The sequence below is a fragment of the Callorhinchus milii genome, unplaced genomic scaffold (genome assembly GCF_018977255.1).
Source record: "Callorhinchus milii isolate IMCB2004 unplaced genomic scaffold, IMCB_Cmil_1.0 Scaffold4, whole genome shotgun sequence".
NCBI lineage: Eukaryota > Metazoa > Chordata > Chondrichthyes > Chimaeriformes > Callorhinchidae > Callorhinchus > Callorhinchus milii.
Genome location: NW_024704745.1, coordinates 50,963,540 through 50,983,446, shown reverse-complemented (window position 1 = coordinate 50,983,446; position 19,907 = coordinate 50,963,540). Strand labels below are relative to the sequence as shown.

The window sequence follows — 19,907 nt, the reverse complement described above, 5'->3', positions numbered from 1 at the left end:
CACCTGGTACACAAGTAACTACTTGTAGGAGGTCCAGAAAAAACATTTAAAAAACAGTTGTCAGTATAATAATACAGTAAGCCTTACCTTTAATACAGGTCCTTTCACCTTGGAAGGACATTTCAAAGTGCTTCACAGAATATACTGTAAAGTGACTGTATTTTGTGGGCTAATTTGTTAATAATAATAATAATCCTTGCATTTGATATAATGCTTTTCACGTCGGGAGGACGTCCCAAAGCGCTTTACGGAACACACTGTAAAGTGAATTGACTGTATATTTGTGGGCGAACGCAGCAGCCAATTGTGCACAGCAATGTCCCACAAACAGTCGTGGATTGAAAATGACCAATTTATTATTGTTTTTGGTTTTGGAGGGATTATTATTAGGCTCTGTGTGGAGTAAGGAAACTTGCCCAAGGTTTCGCCCTCTGCCTGGAATTGAACTCAGGTCTCTCGCTTGCAAAGCGAGTGCTCTAACCACTGCGCCGCAGGACTCCGACCAAGATAAGATGACAAGTTAGCTTTCCGAACCGTGCCATTTGTCACACTCGCTGTCATGCAACATGTCTCAGATGGATTCAGAAACACAAGTCATGTATTTGGATTTGATATAAACTTGGAAGATCGGGGCTATGTTTGCTTTGAAAGAAAAATACTCTCCCAGGAGCAGATATTTTCTGGAATAAAACCGATTACCTTAAATTCTCCAACTTGTGAGAGACTTAGCCTTGAAAATACAGCTTAACTTTAGACAGGATCTGACATCGCTGTTATTGTGACCGACACCGGACCGACACATCCCGTGTGTTTCGCGTTGCGGAAGTTTGAGTGGTTGGGGAGTGCGGGAGTGTAGGATTTTTCTGGTGTAATTCAGTGGCTTTAGACCGACAACTCACTGCTTCTGGGCAGCAGTTTCCGGTAAAGGCGGCGTTTGCTGCTGGTAGTTTGATGTGTAAGTTGCTCTGATGTGCGCGGGAGGGAGAAGCCGCCGCAGCGCTCAGCGATGGACCTTTCCGTCAAATGCATTTTCCTATTCGTTCTGCAAGTCTTCGCAGCCAATGGGTACCAAGGTATGGGCGAGAGGGACAGGGAGGGACAGGGAGCGACGTTGCTGTGTGTGTGTGGGGGGGGGGGTGTCTCATGTGTGGGGGTGGGTGGTGTGTGTGACTGTGTGTGGGGGGTTGTGTGTGTGTGAGGGGGGGGGGTGGTGGTGTGTGTGTGGGGGGGTGGTGGTGTGTGTGTGGGGTGTGTGTGTGGGGGGGGGGTGGTGTGTGTGACTGTGTGGGGGGGTTGTGTGTGTGTGTGGGGGGGGGGGGGGTTGTGTGTGTGTGAGGGGGGTGGTGTGTGTGTGTGTGGGGTGTGTGTGTGTGTGGGGGGTGTGTGTGTGTGTGGGGGGGGGGGTGTGTGTGTGTGGGGGGGGGGGGGTGTGTGTGAGTGTGTGTGTGTGGGTGGGGGGGGGGGGGTGGTGTGTGGGTGTATGTGAGTGTGTGTGTGTGTGTGGAGGGGGGGGTTGGTGTGGGTGTATGTGTGGGGGGGGTGTGGTGGTGTGTGTGGGGGGGATGGTGGTGTGGTGTGGGTGGGGGGGGGGTCTGAGTGTGTGTGGTGGTGTGTGTGTGGGGGTGGTGGTGTGGGTGTGTGTGTGTGAGTGTGTGTGTGTGTGTGGGGGGGGGGTGGTGTGGTGTGTGTGTGGGGGTGTGAGTGTGTGTGGGGGTGGTGTGTGTGTGGTGGTGTGTGTGTGTGAGTGTGTTTGGGGGGTGTGTGTGTGTGGGGGGGTGGTGTGGGGTGTGTGTGTGTGGGGGGGGGTGGTGTGTGAGGTGTGTGTGTGTGGGGGGTGGTGTGTGGGTGGGGGTGGTGTGTGTGGGGGGGGTGGTGTGTGTGGGGGGGGTGGTTTGTGTGTGGGGGGGTGGTTTGTGTGTGTGGGGGGTGTGTGTGTGTGTGGTGTGGGTGTGTGTGTGGGGTGTGTGTGTGTGTGGGGGGGTGGTGGTGTGTGCGGGTGTGTGTGTGGAGTGTGTGTGGGGGTGTGTGTGGGGTGTGTGTGTGTGTGTGGGGGGGTGTGTGGGGGTGTGTGTGTGGGGGTGTGTGTGTGGGTGTGTGTGTGTGGGGGGGGGTGTGGGTGTGTGTGGGGGGGGGGGTGTGTGTGGGGTGTGTGTGTGTGGGGGGGGTGTGGGGGGTGTGTGTGTGTGTGTGTGTGTGTGGGGGGGTGTGTGGTGTGTGTGTGGGGTGTGTGTGTGTGGGGGGGTGGGGGGGTTGGTGTGGTGTGGGTGTGTGTGTGGGGGGGGGTGTGTGTGTGGGGGGGGTGGGGTGGTGTGTGTGAGTGTGTGTGTGTGGGGGGGGTGGGGTGGTGTGTGTGGGGGTGTGTGTGTGGGGGTGGTGTGGTGTGGGGTGTGTGTGTGTGTGAGGGGTGTGTGTGTGGGTGTGTGTGGGGGTGTGTGAGTGTGTGAGGGGTGTGTGGGGTGTGTGTGTGGGTGTGTGTGAGTGTGTGAGGGGGTGTGGTGGTGTGTGAGTGTGTGGGGTGTGTGTGTGGTGGTGTGTGTGTGTGGCTTTGCGAGACTTGTGCGCTTGTGGTTCGGTGTTGTTTTCAGCTCTATCAGCACAAGCGCTCAGTCTGCACTGCGAACTGTGCAAACTGCCCTCCCGCAGAGACGCGGTCCGCGGGGACGGCTTTCTCAGAGCGAAAGGCAGATCCGTTTGAGTTGCTTTGACATTCGAAGAGGAAACCTGAAACCCTCGGCTGTTTCAGACAAATATACTGACGTTATTGTTTTAATAAATAGCCTTTTTATTCAGCGCGGGGCATAGGGGGCGACAGACTGGGGCGAGAGGTTTATGGTTTGATGTTAACACAGTATTTGTACGTTTACTCGCGTGGCGGTCATTGGTGCACAGGGAAAGCTTAAGGCTATAGAAGTGTCTTTTTGAATTGCTGGGAACAGATGACACGAGCCTTGGGTTTGGCGTTGGGAGAGTATAAAGTTTGCGCTGCAGCACAGAGTGAAAGCCACAAAGTCCACTGGGGGCTGCCCCGAGCACCTCAGGTTTGCGTAACTGGCAAATGGCATTGCTCCTCCACCACAAAGGACGATTCAGGCAGGTCTGGGCTGGGCTGCACCGGGCTGGTCAAGGGGTGGTCTGCACTAGGCTGGGCTCGGCTGGGCTGGTCAGTGCTGGACTGGGCTGGATTGTGCTGGGCTGGTCTGCACTGGGCTGGGCTGGTCTGCACTGGGCTGGTCTGCACTAGGCTGGGCTGGTCCGTGCTGGACTGGGCTGGTCTGCACTGGGCTGGGCTGGTCTGCACTAGGCTGGACTGGTCAGTGCTGGACTGGGCTGGATTGTGCTGGGCTGGTCTGTACTAGGCTGGGCTGGTCTGCACTGGGCTGGGCTGGTCTGCACTAGGCTGGATTGGTCAGTGCTGGACTGGGCTGGATTGTGCTGGGCTGGTCTGTACTAGGCTGGGCTGGTCTGCACTAGGCTGGGCTGGTCTGCACTAGGCTGGGCTGGTCTGCACTAGGCTGGGCTGGTCTGCACTAGGTTTGCATAACTAGCGGTGGTGACAGCCAACTAGCGTTGCTCCTCCACCACAAAGAACGATTCAGGCTGGTCAAGGCTGGGCTGCACTGGCCTGGGTTGGTCAAGGCTGGTCTGGGCTGCAGTGGGCTGGGTTGGTCAGGGCTGCACTGGGTTGGGGTGGGCTGCATTGCTCTGTTTTGCGCTGGGCTGGTCTGCGCTGGTCTGGTCAGCCTGGACTGCATTGGTCTGGGCTGGTCTGCACTAGACTGGGCTAGTCTGGGCTGGGCTGTGCGGGGCTCGGCTCAGCTGCCAAATGGGAAGGATGCTCTCGCTGTGGGGGGTCGGGCTCCTTTCCAACCAACACAACTAGTTGGAAAGGACAATGAAGATCTCTATTAAAATAGCATTCCTTGTTAAAACAGTGTGAGACAGAGAAGCTGCAAATGGATTGAAGAGGAAAAGCTGGGGTTGTATTCTTTCACATTCATTTTTCCTGGAAATTGATAAGACTTGAAGTATCCGTAATAGTTATACAATTCTGAAAGGCAGTTTGTAATAACAATAATAATAATCCTTGCATTTGATGTAGCGCTTTTCATTTTTTCTAGACGTCTCAAAGTGCTTCACAGAATATGCTGTAAAGTGATTTAACTGTATATTTGTGGGCGAAACCAGCAGCCAATTGCGCACAGCAGTGTCCCACAAACAGTCGTGGATTGAAAATGATCAATTTATTATTGTTCTTTTTCTTGAGGGATTATTATCAGGCATGTGGAGTAAGGAAACCTTCCCAAGGTTTAGCCCTACCTGGATTTGAACCCAGGACTCTCGCTCGCAAGGCTAGTGATCTAACCACTGAGCTACAGGACTCCATGGAAGTGAAAATGCCTTTATGATTTGGTTATAATAATACTAATCCTTGCATTTGCATTTAAGGCTGAGAGATTTTGGCTGTAAAAGCACTTCACAGAACATACTGTACAGTGAATCGACTGTACATTTTGTGGGTGAAACGCGGAAGTATCTTTTTGAATTGCTGGTAACAAATGACACAAGCCTTCGATTGGTGTTTGGAGAGTATAACGTTTGCACTGTAGTGCCGTCTCGCTGTACTACTATAACAACAGCAGCAACAAAATTACATTTATAGGGCGCCTTTCACGTTGGGAGGACATCCCAAGGCGCTGGACAGTCAGGAGTCAGGACCCGAGATTGGGGGAGGGGTGGGGTAAGGGTGAGGGAGAGAGTAAAAGCCACAAAGTCCATTGGGGGCTGCCCTTAGCATCTCAGGCTTGCGTAACAAGCGGCGGCAATAGCCAACTGACATTGTTCGTCCACCACAAAGAAAAATTCGGACTGAGCTGGGCTTTGCTGTACTGAGCTGTTCAGCACGTGGCTGGTCTGCGCTGGGCTCAGCTGGTCCCTGCTGTGCTGGGCTACATTGGTCTGGGCTGCTCTGCACTAGGCTGGGCTGGTCAGCGCTGGGCTGGGTTGTGCGGGGCTCAGCTGGGCTGCCAAATAGACAGGGTGCTCTCGCTGTGGGGGGTCGGGCTCCTTTCCAATCAACACCACTGGTTGGAAAGGACAATGCAGATCTCTATTAAAATAGCATTCCTTATTAGAACAGTGTGAGTCAGAGAAGCTGCAAATGGATTGAAGAGGAAAAGCTGGGGTTATATTCTTTCACATATTTTTCCTGGAAATGAATAAGACTTGAAGTATCTGTCATAGTTATACAATTCTAATTTATGATTTGGTTATAATAATACTAATCCTTGCATTTGATATAGCGCCTTATCACGTCTTTGGGACTGAGAGTTCTTGTCTCTAAAAGCACTTCACGGAACATACTGTAGAGTGAATCGACTGGACGTTTTGTGGGTGAAATAAGGCAGGCAATCTCGCGCAGCAGGGTCCCACAAATAGTTGCAGATTGAGTGATCCACCAATTGACTAACAACCAGGTTCCTAGTTACAACAAATTGCATAGGTTGGAGTGTGTTTCATCACAGTTTCAAACAATAATTTATTGTATGTAACATCTGCAGGTGTTTTTGTTTATTTTCTGCTGTATTATTGCAGCTACGCTCGCAACCAAAGGATCCAATATGGAATGTAGATTTCAATGATACCACTCGCAAACCATTTAACACTGTGCGTACATGTTAAGCAAAACTGCCATACATATGTGATGAGCTTGTTTAGGTCATAATTCATCATGGTCATATGCCATACATATGAGATTCCCCCTGCAAAATATGCCCATGACACTCCCACATGCTAGACCTTTCCGATGAGGTATAAATCAATGAGGTATATAACATCAATCGGTTATTGTGTTATTGGAGGACGGACGCACATATGGTGTGTGAGCTGTGCTGGGATGTTTCACGCTCTATCGACTTCTGGTGCTTAGTCAGTCTGAGCAGGCCTCAGACTTCACTTTAACCCTCTCTCCTCCCTCCCTCCCTCCCTCCCTCCCTCCCACAGATGCACACGCACTCATATAAACTTTCCTCCCTCCCTCCCTCCCTCCACCCAAACATCCTCTCTCACCTCCTCACTCTTACTCTTGAGAGATTATGGGACTCAGCATATTTTTGTAGGTGGTGTGAGAGATTTAATTTTCAAAATGTAGCATTGAATTTTTTTTCACCACTATCTTCCCTCCTTCCCTCTCTCTGTCTCTCTTCTGATATATCTCTTTAGAAGGATGTGTGATTTCCTCAGTCGCTACTTTGTTGCAGAATTCTATGCATACCTCATATTTTGGGGCTTAATTGAAGCATTTTTCAATATAGTTCATCAAAAATAGGAGATCCCTGAAAATAAATAGGCCATGACACTCCCCAATGCAAGACCTTTCCGATTTGGTATAAATCATGTCTCTTCTCTGAGTCAATCAGTTATTGTGATTTCAGCCGACAGACAGACATTCTGTCTTTATTAGTATAGATTAGATTTTTTCTTTGCTGTTACTGGACACCATGGGAGATGGTGACATGTGGCAAGTTTCTTTGATCCAATCACATTAAACCAAGGATTATTATTATGGTTTGGACTGAAGTGATTTGTTTTGTTTCACTGTACCATGCAGCAAATAGTATGGCTTGAATTTATTACAGCTTTGTGATGGACTCCAATCCAACTTTTTTTTTCTGTTGAGGGCTTTATATAACAATCTTCAAAATTACCAATGTAATAATCCTTGAAAATACACCCTATTTCCAGGAATATGCTGGCTTGTAGATCAACACTCCCACATGGTTGAAAATCTCCAAGAGCTTCTGAAATAATTGGCGCTCACCCAGGAAAGACTTGAAATTCCTAGGGTAATGGTTGCTGCACAATCTAACTGATGATCTGCTACTACTAGAGAGAAAATTGGTTGTAATCCAACAGTCCAAGTTACTTGACCCTGACTCTGTACTTTTGGATGCTGGAGCATTTGGTCACACAATCCAGTTTGCCTTGGAAATATATCTCTGTAGAGAGAGTATTTCAGATATATGGAAACTTTAAAAAAAAGTAAAGGGGTAGTTAAGACACTTTTTTCGGGATCAGAACTGCATCTACAATTATATATTGGACTCTTAAAAATGCCTGGAAGATTGCAGGTTCGATCTCTGTGTTCGGGTAACAGAGTGGAGTCCTGTAGCTTAGTGGTTAGAGCACTCGGCTCGCAAATTAAAGGAATTGGGTTTGATTCCCGGGTAGGGTGAAACGTTGGGCAAGTTGCCTTAGTCCACATGCCTCTGTTTACCTAGCAGTAAGTAGGAACGTGGTTGCTAGTCGATTGGTGGATCAAGAATGGTAATAATCCCTTAATAAACTAAAATGGAGTCCTGCAGCTCAATGGTTAGAGCACTCGCTTTGCAAGTGAGCGACCTGGGTTTGATTTCCAGCAGGGCGAAATGTTGGGCATGTTTTCTTACTCCACACATCTCTGTTTACCTAGCAGTAAATAGGAACCTGGTTGTTAGTCGATTGGCGGATTGCTTTTCTGGGGGTAATAATTCCTTCCAAACAAAATAATAATGATAAATTGGTCACTTAATCCACGACTGTTTGTGGGACACTGCTGTGCGGAATTGGCTGCCGCGTTTCACCCACAAAATATTCAGTCAATTCACTTTACAGTATATTCTGTGAGACGCTTTGAGACAACTCAAAGATGTGATAAGGCGCTATATCAAATGCAAGGATTATTATTTTAATAATTTGGTCACTCAATCCACGACTGTTTGTGGAACACTGCTGTGCGAAATTGACTGCTGCATTTCGCCCACAAAATATGCAGTCAGTTCACTATACATTATGTTCTGTGAAACGCTTTGAAACGTTTCGAAAATGAGATAAGGTACAATATCAAATGCAAGGATTATTTTATTATTATCCCTGTTGGGGTGGCAGTAGATATATTCTAACTAATTTCAGCAACAATTTAGATTTATACAACACTTTTCATGTAACAGAACATCTCGATGCAATTGATAAATGTGGTAGTGCACACTGAACAGGGGAATGAGAGAGTCAAGACATATTTTAAAGGATATTTTCAAGAGGCTTTTGAAGGTCAGGAAAGAAGTAACAAGTGAATGGGTTTTGGAAGAGTTCCAGATGTATTGTGGTTGAAGGCTCAGTCTCTAATGGTGGGATGAAAGAAGCTGATGATTTCTTATGTAGGGTGGACTAAGACTGTGTAGGGATTTGAAGACTAGTATTAGGACTTACTGAGGGTCAGGCAATCAATAGAGCTTGGTGAGGGTAATGGGTGCATGATTGAGATTTGGGCCAAAGAACTGCAGAATTCTATGGAGAATGGAGCTAAAGAGGTCAGTAAAGACATCATTGGAGGTAATTGGAGAGAGAGACCATTGGATCAATGCTTCGTGCCTCTGGTCTCGGGAGGAGTAAATCAGGGTTTTCACATCATTATTCATTGATCCTTGTTGAAATGTGTGTGATGATGTTAGGTGAGGACAGGATCAAGCGTGGCAGTGAATACTTTGCTGATTGTCTGGGCTTAAATTTGAGAAAGGTATGAGAGCGGTTTGGAAAGTTCTTCAATTGGCTCGCAGTAAATTTGCTTTTCTTTCCCAGATGTTGGCTTAAAGGTAATGAAAAAGATAATGTTTTATAAGTATACTACTGAAAATAATATTGCTTGCATTTGATATACTGCCTTATCACGCTGTTGAGACTGTAAATTGTTTTTTTGACTGCATCTTGTGGATGGAATGCGGCAGCCAGTTGCGCACAGCAGTGTCCCACAAACAGCCATGGGGTAAGTGACCAACGTTATTTTGGTGGATTGTTGGCCAGGACACCGGGAGAAACTCCCTTCTCTTTTTGAATAGTGCTGTGGGACCTTTAAACATCCACCTGAACAGGCAGACAGGACCTCGGTTTAACATCCGACGGACAGGTTAAATTCATAATACCTATCTGTAAATACATATTTGAATAAATCCAACTATTTATTCCTGATATTCTAAGCTAGACATGTTGTTTAATGTACTCATGCAGAATACTGTGTAGGTGTATTTTATAAATAATATAAGTTTACAGATAACATATTATGATGTTGAAATTGTGCTTTACTTTCCAATGTTTGCACCTCCAGCGATTAAGCCCTTTAATTCTGCATCTTGATAATCCTAGCAATGATTTGTTCACCTGTTCAATTTGATATTGTTACCTGTGCAAAGAAAGAAAAATAGACCTACAGAAAATAATGCATATTTTCAAGTTGGGTTATGAAGTCTTCATTGCTCAGTGCTTGCAGGTGCACTTGTGACTACACTGTTTGTACACATTAAAGTAGCCAATACCTCTAGACTAGCTCACGGCCTCATACACTGCTATAAATATCTCACAGACCATTCATTATGCTGCATATGCAGTGATCCTACTTATTGAATAAGTAAAACATAAGCAACCTAGATTAAAGTTTTAGCTCATTGCTAATGCAATCCACAGAGAGAAAATTAATTCATACCAGTCATTACAAAGAAATTCAGTATTTGTCAAGAATACGGAGATCAATATAAGGGAACACATTCACTGTGTTCTCAACACATTAGCCACTTTTAACAACCACACGACACATTTTCTACAAGAAGTGCTGCAACAGAGTCCACATTTACTGTCAAGAAAATTTGTGAGAGTTATTGCTGTGACTCAAAAGATTGATTTTACTAATAAACACAAGGTCTTTATTATACAAACATGTTTGTTGCTAAATAAAAAGCTTTAAAAAATTTAAAGCAATAGGACATTACTTCCATACAGAAATGCGAGAAGCTATTGATCTTATATAAAGGATGATTAATGAAGGTGGTTCAAGTATCAAACCACAGAGTTTGGGCAGAACTGGAAAGACCATAAGAAGATGATGAGGAAAGGTACGGAAACATGCTTCTACTTGTGCCCCAGCTATTGGAAAAACATTTTTTTCAGTGAGAAGTTAAAACACATTTGTTACAAAATAAGCACAGTATAAGATTGGTTCACTTGTTGAAATGCATGTTTTTGAAATTCTTCATAACTTGATTGAAAGTGACTTTCACATTGCATCGAAATAATGAAAGTAATTTATTGTGTGAGTTTCACTCACCTGTTTGGTCCTGGTTTAATAGGAAAAACTAATGTAAAATTGGCCAACAATCCTTCAAATAACATTGATCACTCAATCCATGGCCTTTTGTGGGATGTTGCTATCTGCAAACCTGGCTGCCACGTTTCACCCACAAAATACACAGTCAATCCACTTTACAGCATATCCTGCGAAGCACTTTGAAATGTCGTGACAATACGATTGAAGTATTTGCTAAATTCATTCATAGTCGATAGGATGTCAACATAAGAATAATTTTTTATGCAAAGCATAATTGTCATTTGTTGGCAGCATATAAACTTTAAAAGGACATTAGAACTTAGGAACTACATTTGTACACCACTTAGTTACAGAGAATGGGCAGGCTGGAAATGTGATGCTTTTTCTATTGCCAGGAAGAGGGATACCCTGAAGACACATTGTAGGCTTGTCTGATCTGTGTTTCATGGTATTTTTGAGAATACTGTAATTCTCTCTGGATCCAAATCAAATACATTTGACAGCTTCATTTCATTTTATTGACATGTTTTCTAATGTCAGTTACATCTTGTTTCTTTCAAATTTTTTTTACTTTAAACACATTATGGATTTTTAATATTCACCCGCTGAATCTCATCTTCTGAATTTGCACATGAGACATTCAGGGAAAGTAACATTTATTTCCTATTAGAAAATGTAATAAACCGGCACTATGGAGAAAAAATTTCACATAATAAATCCAAACTAACTTGAATTTGCAATATATACAGATTTTTTGTTTTTTAAATTGAAATGGGAAATTTGAGTCACTAGTAACAGAGATGTAACTTAAAATAGCAGTGTCAGCTAGGTTATTTGGAAGGGGAAATAGAAAGTTAGCAATGGAAAGATAACCTTACCCATCATAGGTGATGGCTGGGTAATATTCTTTGGAATGGCTGTGTAAACCTCAGTTTAAAGCCTTTAAAACAGGCTTGACTGACATATCTATTGGCCAATATTGCTTACAATACTGGAACATTTAAGTAAGTCATCTTATTATTCAACTACTTATTATTCAACTAATTATTCAATTACTTGGTTGATCTAATGGGAATTGTACTTAAGTGTATAAGGAGTACTCTTGGGCAGTTTAATGGGTTGAGACTGCCAGGTGGAAGTTATGTCAGGTGAGAGTAGAATTCACATTTGATTATTCAGGTGAGGGTCTTAATAATAATCATCCTTGCATTTGATATAGCGAATTATCACATCTTCGAAACATCTCAAAGCACTTCACAGAATATACTGTAAACTGATTTGACTGTATATTTTGTGGGTGAAATGTGACATCCAATTGTGCACAGCAGTGTCCCACTTTAGTCTTTTTTTGGAAGAAATTATTACCCGGAAAAGCGATTCACCAATCGACTAACAACTTGGTTCCTACTTTGCTGCTAGGTAAACAGACACGTGTGGAGTAAGGAAACTTGCCTACGGTTTCGCCCTGGTTGGAAATCGAACCCAGGTCTCTCGCTTGGGAGGCGAGTACTCTAATCACTGAGCTACAGGACTCTGGGTTAATTGTCCTCTGGGTAAAAAAAAANTTCCAGATGTCTGTCCTGTCTGTCTAAACGTCTTGTTGTATTGTCTTGGTGCGTCAAGAAATATCCTATTTAAAATGTATATACCTCTTTAAGATTGCTTGTAAGACGACTCCTTTCAAGATTGTAAAAACATCAGAAGATAGATAATGCAAAGCTTCTAATACACAATCTAAAGATCTCAAATGTAAAAGTATATAAACGAAAAAGGCAATGCAATCACTTGTCTAGACAAAGCCACTAGTTTTAAAGATTTGGTTGAATTAGTTTTGGATACACTGGTTTTCGAGAGTTCTTAACATCAGCTATTGGGTTCTGATGAATATATTTGACGGGATGTGGAAACTCTGCCTCAATACTTTAGTTATTAATGCAGTATTGTATTTATTATTTTTCTACGATGCAGTCTATTTTATATTTGCATTATAAATAAATATCTGGTTATGTTTTTAATGATATATTTTCTAATTTTTTTTAACTAGACTAGTGTTTTTAAGTATATAATGCTAGAATCTGTAGTGATGTTGCGTATTGTTTAGAGCATTCGCCTTGCAAGCAAGAGGACCTGGGTTCAGTTCCCGGGCAGGGCGAAACGTTGGGCAAGTTTCCTTACTCCATACACCTTTGTTTACCTAGCAGTAAATAGGAACCCGTTTGTCAGTCAATTGGCGGATCGCTTGTCCGGGGGTAATAATCACTTAAAAAAAAATGATAAATTGGTCATTCAATTCACGACTGTTTGTTGGACATTGCTGTACACAATTGGCTGCTGAGTTTTGCCCACAAAATACACAGTCAATTCTCTTTACAGTATATTCTGTGAAACGCTTTGAGACAGCTCGAAGTCTTGATAAGGAGCTACACCAAATGCAAGGATTATTATTATTATCACTTTTTATTCCATTTATCAATTGCTCTGTTACAACTTGTCTGTTATGTATTACTTTTGTACTACAGGTGGAGTTGAAGCTCATTAAAATAACTCCATCATTACAAATCTCATCTACAATACTTTCTTACAGAACTCTTTGTAAAAGAAGCTTTTGCTCTAGCCCATCTAATGTTGCTTTATTGTTGAGATGCCAACTCAGAGACTTGGTAAAATGGAAATTCAGGGAAGAAAAATAATATTTGTTCTCCCACGTGGATTCTGTAAACAACAACAATTTTAACATATGACCTCTCGGGAATGTTGACTGCTGTTGAATTGAGTAGGATCAATGAATTTACTAACTTATTACAATTACTAACAAAATTTAGTAAGATCTAAAACTTTTAAAAAAGTGAAATCTTTTCTAAAATAATAAAATGTATGTAAAGCAGTTGTTGCTTATTGTATTTAAACTGAGGTTTAACAAAAAACATGTATACTTTAATAATAATAATAAAAAACATGTATACTTTGACTTTGAAAGTTCTTGAGTATATTTTGAGGTTCTATTTTAAGCTCTTCATGTAGATATAGTAGAATATTTTTTTATTGAGTTGAATTTTGAACATAATTCTGTTGTCTAAAATACATAAATTATCAATTGCTGCATTTCAATGTAATTATTGTTGACAGTAGCTTTGAGGTACATAAATAAGCAGAATAATTACTTTGGTGACAGCACATTATATATTGTTGCACTTATACACATGAGAATATGTTAACTAAAATGTTATATGCTGCTCTTTGTGTATATGTGGAGTCCTGTAGCTCAGTGGTTAGAGCACTCGCTTTGCAAGTGAGAGATCTGGGTTCGATTCCCGGCAGGGCGAAACCTTGGGCAAGTTTCCTTACTCCATACGCCCAATAATAATCCCTCCAAAAAAACAAAACAATAATAAATTGGTCATTTTGAATCCATGACTGTTTGTGGGACATTGCTGTGCGCAATTGGCTGCCGCGTTCGCCCACAAATATACGGTCAATTCACTTTACAGTGTGTTCTGTGAAGCGCTTTGGGACGTCCTCCCGACGTGAAAAGCGCTATATCAAATGCAAGGATTATTATTATTATAATAACAATAGGTGATACAGATATGCTTACCTCAGCTTCACTTACCTTCATAGTGATGCATGCAGTTGCTAACATTTGCAAGATTATTTTGCCCAGGATTAGTGTTCATTTTGTGTTGTAGGATCTGGATATTCACCACTAGAAGATGATGAAGATGTTTATGCAAATGAAGCACGTTACGCTAGATATAAAGGTGATTGCTTTACTTGCATATTAATGAATAACTACTCAAAGTGGCTGAGAGCTTTCCAATCCACAGGCAACATTCTGGTTCTAGTTTGTAATGACTGACTTATCAGAGCAGCAAAGTTTCCCTTATGTTATTAATGAAAAGACTAATTGAATTCCACTCCATTTTTGTCTAGGCAAAAATTATGTCTGGTCTAGCTGACTGTCTTCTGTAATTTAGATGGCTTCTTGGATAGCCTCTTTTATCAACTTCTGAGCCCAATGTGTTGTGATGTTTCAACACACTTACCATGTCTTGGGACCACTGGTTCAGGTCATGCTCATCTTGGAAAAATCCAGCAATTATATGGCCCACATAATATCTCTTTGTGGTGTGAAAATTATGTGAACCACACTCTCTGATCTCAATTACAATGTTTGGACTTGAGATCAGATCAAAAGATAGCATTGAACAATAGATTAATCTCTAAGACAAAAATAGCAGGATATTTTTTGCACTTGCATTCCACCGTTATTCAACCCAAGCCTCCACACTTCAAGGACAGCGTTCTTCCACCCTTCAGTCAGTCATCAGCTCAGAACGTCCCATGAAATAGTTTCCATTCTTACTTAAATCACCAATCAAAGCTTTGGATTATGTTTTGAAATGTAAGCCAACAGAGCATTAAGACATCAGATGACTGGAAAGGTCTCAATCTCTTACTACCCCTCTGAACACCCTGGCACCTATACAATGCTCCAACCTGCAATTATAAACAGCATCGAGTGAGCTCACTGAGGTATACCTTGGGTCTTTCAGATCTTACATTGATGCCAGATCTGCTGTTATCTGCTTTGTAATGTAAGATTTGAGGGCTGGACTGCTGTGGGTATACAAGGTGAGTGAAAATATTACAGCAGAAAATAACACATGTTAAATTAGACTTGGGGCTGCCACTTGTATTGATTGTAATGTAGATTGATTAATTTGTGCAACATTTAGCAGGATTGTTGCTTTAAAAACTGTTTTTGCAAAAAAAGCCGGATGATATTAACATTTATTGCCTATAATATCAATAGTAGACAGTAGTTTGTTTGGCAACTTACTGTGTAAAACCATGACAATATTAAAATAATAAAATGCAATTAAAAATGTATTTGAAATGTAGTCCAACATTAACAGGCTCAACCAAAGCCAGCCAGAGAAAAAAGGTAGATTTAAAAGGTAAGTAATAATATTGGATTTAATAAAAGAACTCCATTGTGTGATCACGTTTATAATGTTGCTAACACATTAATATAAACAATTCCACAAAAATTAAGTATCATCTTCAAGTACTAAATTAACCCTGGTTGTGTTAGTGCAAGTACTGAAATCAGACTTCCTTGGTTGCATTGGAAGTTATTTAGTATCCTTGCGTTTAATTTTATATGTGCATACTGAACTGTTTGCAATGTGTTTTACATATGAAAAAAATGCAATAATCTGTTTGTTTATTTATTATCCAGGAAACGATATAGTCTTCAAAGTGATGAAAGTGTCCACAAATTGGTATTTAGATAGCTGACAAGAGTGTGTTTGAGCTCTTGATAAACAGATAGCTTCCTAAGAGGTGTACTGAGCAAAACAGCTGGACATAAGTGTAAGGAGATTTCCAGAATCCTATATGTTCTGTGACAAAGAGACCAGATCCCAAGATGCATTGTATAAGCAGAGGGTGGGAGGGGGAATGACCTCAAGTAGGTGAAGATACGAGAGAGCATTCAACGGGGATCCTCGATGAACAAGATTCAGACTCTTTGGGTTAGGGAGTTTATCGATATTCCTCTAAATCAAATTTAACTTTCTTAATGTCATCAAATGTCAGTTAGTGATAGCTGATCAGCCAGCTTCTGATAACATTACACAGCTAACACTTAACCTTGGAGTTCTGCACATACACCAAGTACACCAAAATTGTTTTCTTTTAAAACAACCTTAAAATACAGTGTCAAGTGAAATCAGACTTCAAGCTCTGTGTAACTATACTTTGAAAAGTGAAGTAGCTTTGCTCCAGGCTATATAAATTCTGCATACATTTGTGTAAATGCAACTTCAAATCTCAAGTGTGTTCCTTGGAATTGTTCCAAAGATTAAAAATTTGTGATTCACAAAATTATTTATAGATTACTGTGTTATTATCAGTGAATGTGATTTTATTGTGAAGTGTTGGCATGCATCAAGCAATTGGAACAATCAGCAAATGAATTGAGAATATAATGGTTCTTCTCTAATAAATAGTCTCTTTCAGTGAGCAGGTAAGTCTATTTCAGTGAGATTTGGATTAATAGCCATGTAATGATATAAATGACTTGTACATTAAGCCTACCTCCAGGTGTAATGCAAAATTAACTGCTAGTGTTGATTTCTGTAAGTGTACAAAGCTGAAGGGAAATAATTAAAATATCAGGAACACATTGTTGTCATTACTAATTGTAGGACTGATCTAGTGTTAAATGTAGAAGTCACTTTTTATGGAGTCTTTTTAGTAGTGACTCCTGCACGGCTATTTCCTGAAAAAACAGTTTTTAGCCAATTGTAGGCTTTACCGTTGCAAAACAAAGTAATATTTGGGGGCAATTAAAATGTAATGTCTCCCTGATGGTCTGCTGGGTGAATCAACATCTGATGCAGTGTGACACTGTAAAACTAGATGATAGGATCATTTCTGGGTCTGTGCATAGTAAGTGCACAATGGAGCGTTCTAGTTGGCCTTAATATCCCCGGGTCAGAACAGTAAAAATATAACCAAGGACTCTGCTCCTGTTAGCAACTCGGTAACTTCTGTTGGAAAGTACATGTGCTTTAATATTGGGCAAAGACTGGATCCGTTTATAATTCTCAGCAATTGAGGCTCCACAGATTGGAAGCCATGGACTAATCTTATTAGAGCCAGCAATTGCCAAGCCAGTTATATCAGTCATAGAGTTTAACAAAAATGTTTTATTAGCATTGACAAGATTATTGAATATGTCAAATTATACACAAATGCATAATAAAATTCAGGAGTTGTGTCAGAAGTAGACTGTCATTTGAGTTTGTGATTTATTAGAATAACCACGGTACGTAAAACAGAGTTCAGAGTTGCCCCAGTATCAATTGTTGAATCAAAATGTTGGGTACTAACTATCAGCAGTGTTATGTTTTGATCACTTAGTTTAGCAAATAAAACACATTTAACTTTATTCATTGATTTAGATTTAGGCAGATTTAACATGTTCCTGAAAAGTTATTTTCATGTTCTTTTAATACAAATGACATTTTCTGTTTCACCATATTTTGTATCTGGGCAACTGAATCTAATGAACTGGATCATGCTTTTTAGAATTTGAAGTGCTCAGTAGATAGGCTTGGTGTGACATCATCCATAATATAGAGCATGGCATCTGCAACAAAGCAGTGCTCTCCCAGTACTGTCCTGGAATAGTAAACTAGGTCCCAATGTGCAATGCTGAATGAATGATGCCTATACACAGCCTAAAACAGTGAGAGTCTATTATAGGTGTGGATATTGCAAAATAATAACTGTGTATTCATTCTGTGGTTGACGCTTACAGATACTCCCTCGTGCTCTCCTTTAAAAGTCAAAAATGGTTTTGCCAATTGCAGAACCCCACGAGGTGAATATTACAGAAATGCACAAGGAACAACCTGTGATATTTCTTGTCGGAAAGGATATGAAGTCCACGGAATCACCCGTGTGACATGTTTATCGACTAAACGCTGGTCAGGAAACGTGTTCTGCAGAGGTGGGTAATTTAAAAAAAAAAAAAATAATGTTTGGAGAGTGTGGGTTGCACTCCAACAGTACCTAAAAAGTTGGTTTACTGAGAGGAGTAATACAATAAAGTTTGATTGTTATTGTTATACAGACCCTGTTAAAACATGCCTTGTTATAATGTGGGTTGTTTTGTAATGAGATTGGGTTATGTACGCTGACATTTTCTTCCTTGAAAACTGAAATCAGACCATTCAAATCTGTAATTGTGAAAAAAGGCTGATTCCTTGGTTGTCAGCGAGGTCGGTGCCAGTGTCATTTCCTGCGCACTGCACTTTGCAAAGGATGTAACATCATTGGTGCTTTGTGACTGCACATAGGAAGTGACATAAGCATTGCTCGCTGCACAAAACGTACATGCACGCAACTAGCACGAATTGAGGTCATTAGATAATCTGGAAGTTGGCCATTTTATCATGCCTCTTTATATAGCGGGCTTGAGACACTGGAGCAAAACAATCATGCTATAAAAGGGTTGTCCTGAGTCATTAGAGCAAACTGATGCAGGTGTGGTAAAGTGGAGAAAATTAAAGAAATAAAGAAAGCTTTATTAAAGAAATCAAAAGTTTACATTTTTGTAGAATTATTATTTATCTTTTCTAGAAATAAGATGCCCTAAATTTTCTTTGCCACTCCATGGAGGTGTGAAGTGTTCAGATGGAACATTTTTTAACTCCAGATGTGAGTTTTACTGTACACCTGGATACCAAGTTAAGGGACAGAAAACTGTGACGTGCATGTACAACAAAGTGTGGAATGGAAGAGAACCATCCTGTCTTGGTAAGCTTTGATGTGGTATTTTTAGGTAAGATTATCAGATGTTAAACTAGTGACTAGTGTGACACAAAGCCAAATGACAATTAAATGACTAGAATTTAAATTTTTTTTCACACATGGATGTTCTTTCCATCATAACCTTTTATGTATTTCTGTATTTTGTCAATGCTAATATAGTAATTTCACTTTAAACATCCCATTCTTGTTCCTCTTAAGCTCTGAATATGATTTAGTTTAACATTCTCTATCTCCTTGGCCTATTCAACTGTGTTGAAATCATAACTTACTGCACTGTCTGCCTTAAATTCAATTTGCTCCGGCCATTAAGAAATCTCACCTTACTTAATTTTTTTCTTATGCTATAGACCTTCACCTAGGTCCTCAATTTAAAATAAGGCAACACAGCTGCAAGTAATATGGGATCGCTGGAGGTGAAAAAAAAACTAGGGACAAATGTAACATTTACATTGCTGAGCTGCCTACAGTGGTAGGCAGTGGTGTAACATAAATAAAGAGGTACTGCTGTCTACAGAAACAGGCTCCTGCTTAATTCATGAAGATTCATGTATAATTTTAAAGCATTTAATTTATGAATGTAAAACTCATTTCACAAATTGCCTTGAATGCTTCTAATTTGACAAATAAGGTCCAATTTGTGAAATTACTTAATATATTTCAGATGGTCTGAAATGCATAATTATCACATTTCTAAAACATAGAATATGCTGAAACACATTTTATAGTTTAGAAATTCTATTATTACACAATTCCTGTTAAACTTATCAAGAAATTTCACAAATTATTAGAAATATGATAATCAGAAATTTCATTTTAAAAAAAGGTCATAAATTAGAACCCAATATAATGTTAATATGATCGCGACACTCTAGGGAATCTTGTTTCTGAACTTTTCTTTTATAGATTTGGAACCACCGAAAATAAAATGTCCCCATTTCAAAGAGAAGACAGCTGAACCAGAGAAGTTGACAGTTCGAGTGACCTGGGACACTCCTGAGGGAACAGACACCGCAGATGGCATTTTGACAAAGTAATTGTTATTTAGAGGTGATGGGAGCAACGGGTAGAAGCACTGATTAAATACCATTGTATTAATGGGAAAAGAAATACAATTCCTCGTGTAAATTGTATTGTGAGGCAAGCTTGATATTTATGACCGAGCTTCTGACTCATTGTAAAAACTAACATCAATCATAACAAAATAAATGTTCTTGATTGATTATTTCTTGATTTATGCCGTAAATCAAAAATATTCTATCGAGAAAAATCTGGAAACGCACTACCGATCAAACACGGACCTAGGCTAGTGCAACTGTTTGGGGGCCCTAACTTGCACTTAGCAATGAATCATGCAATAGTAGTCATTCAGCAAATTTCACTCATTTCAACCCACGGTCCGTAGTTTGGTCATCACTGTTGTTACAGGAAGAGA

The 19,907-nt window shown here is 41.0% G+C and overlaps 1 protein-coding gene across 2 annotated transcripts in view; it reads left to right on the top strand.

Moving 5' to 3' along the window:
• Nucleotides 1–811: 811 nt before the first annotated feature.
• srpx (sushi-repeat containing protein X-linked) overlaps nucleotides 812–19,907 on the top strand; it is a 29,497-nt gene continuing 10,401 nt past the window's right edge. The window contains exons 1-5 of one of the 2 annotated variants that reach the window (XM_007901406.2): nucleotides 812–1,073; nucleotides 13,816–13,887; nucleotides 17,460–17,651; nucleotides 18,284–18,460; nucleotides 19,379–19,505. In XM_007901406.2, coding sequence (XP_007899597.2) covers nucleotides 1,007–1,073; nucleotides 13,816–13,887; nucleotides 17,460–17,651; nucleotides 18,284–18,460; nucleotides 19,379–19,505 — 635 coding nt within the window. In that variant the 5' untranslated portion in view covers nucleotides 812–1,006. The remainder of the gene's footprint in view (nucleotides 1,074–13,815; nucleotides 13,888–17,459; nucleotides 17,652–18,283; nucleotides 18,461–19,378; nucleotides 19,506–19,907) is intronic. The other variant, XM_042334519.1, reaches the window with a different exon arrangement.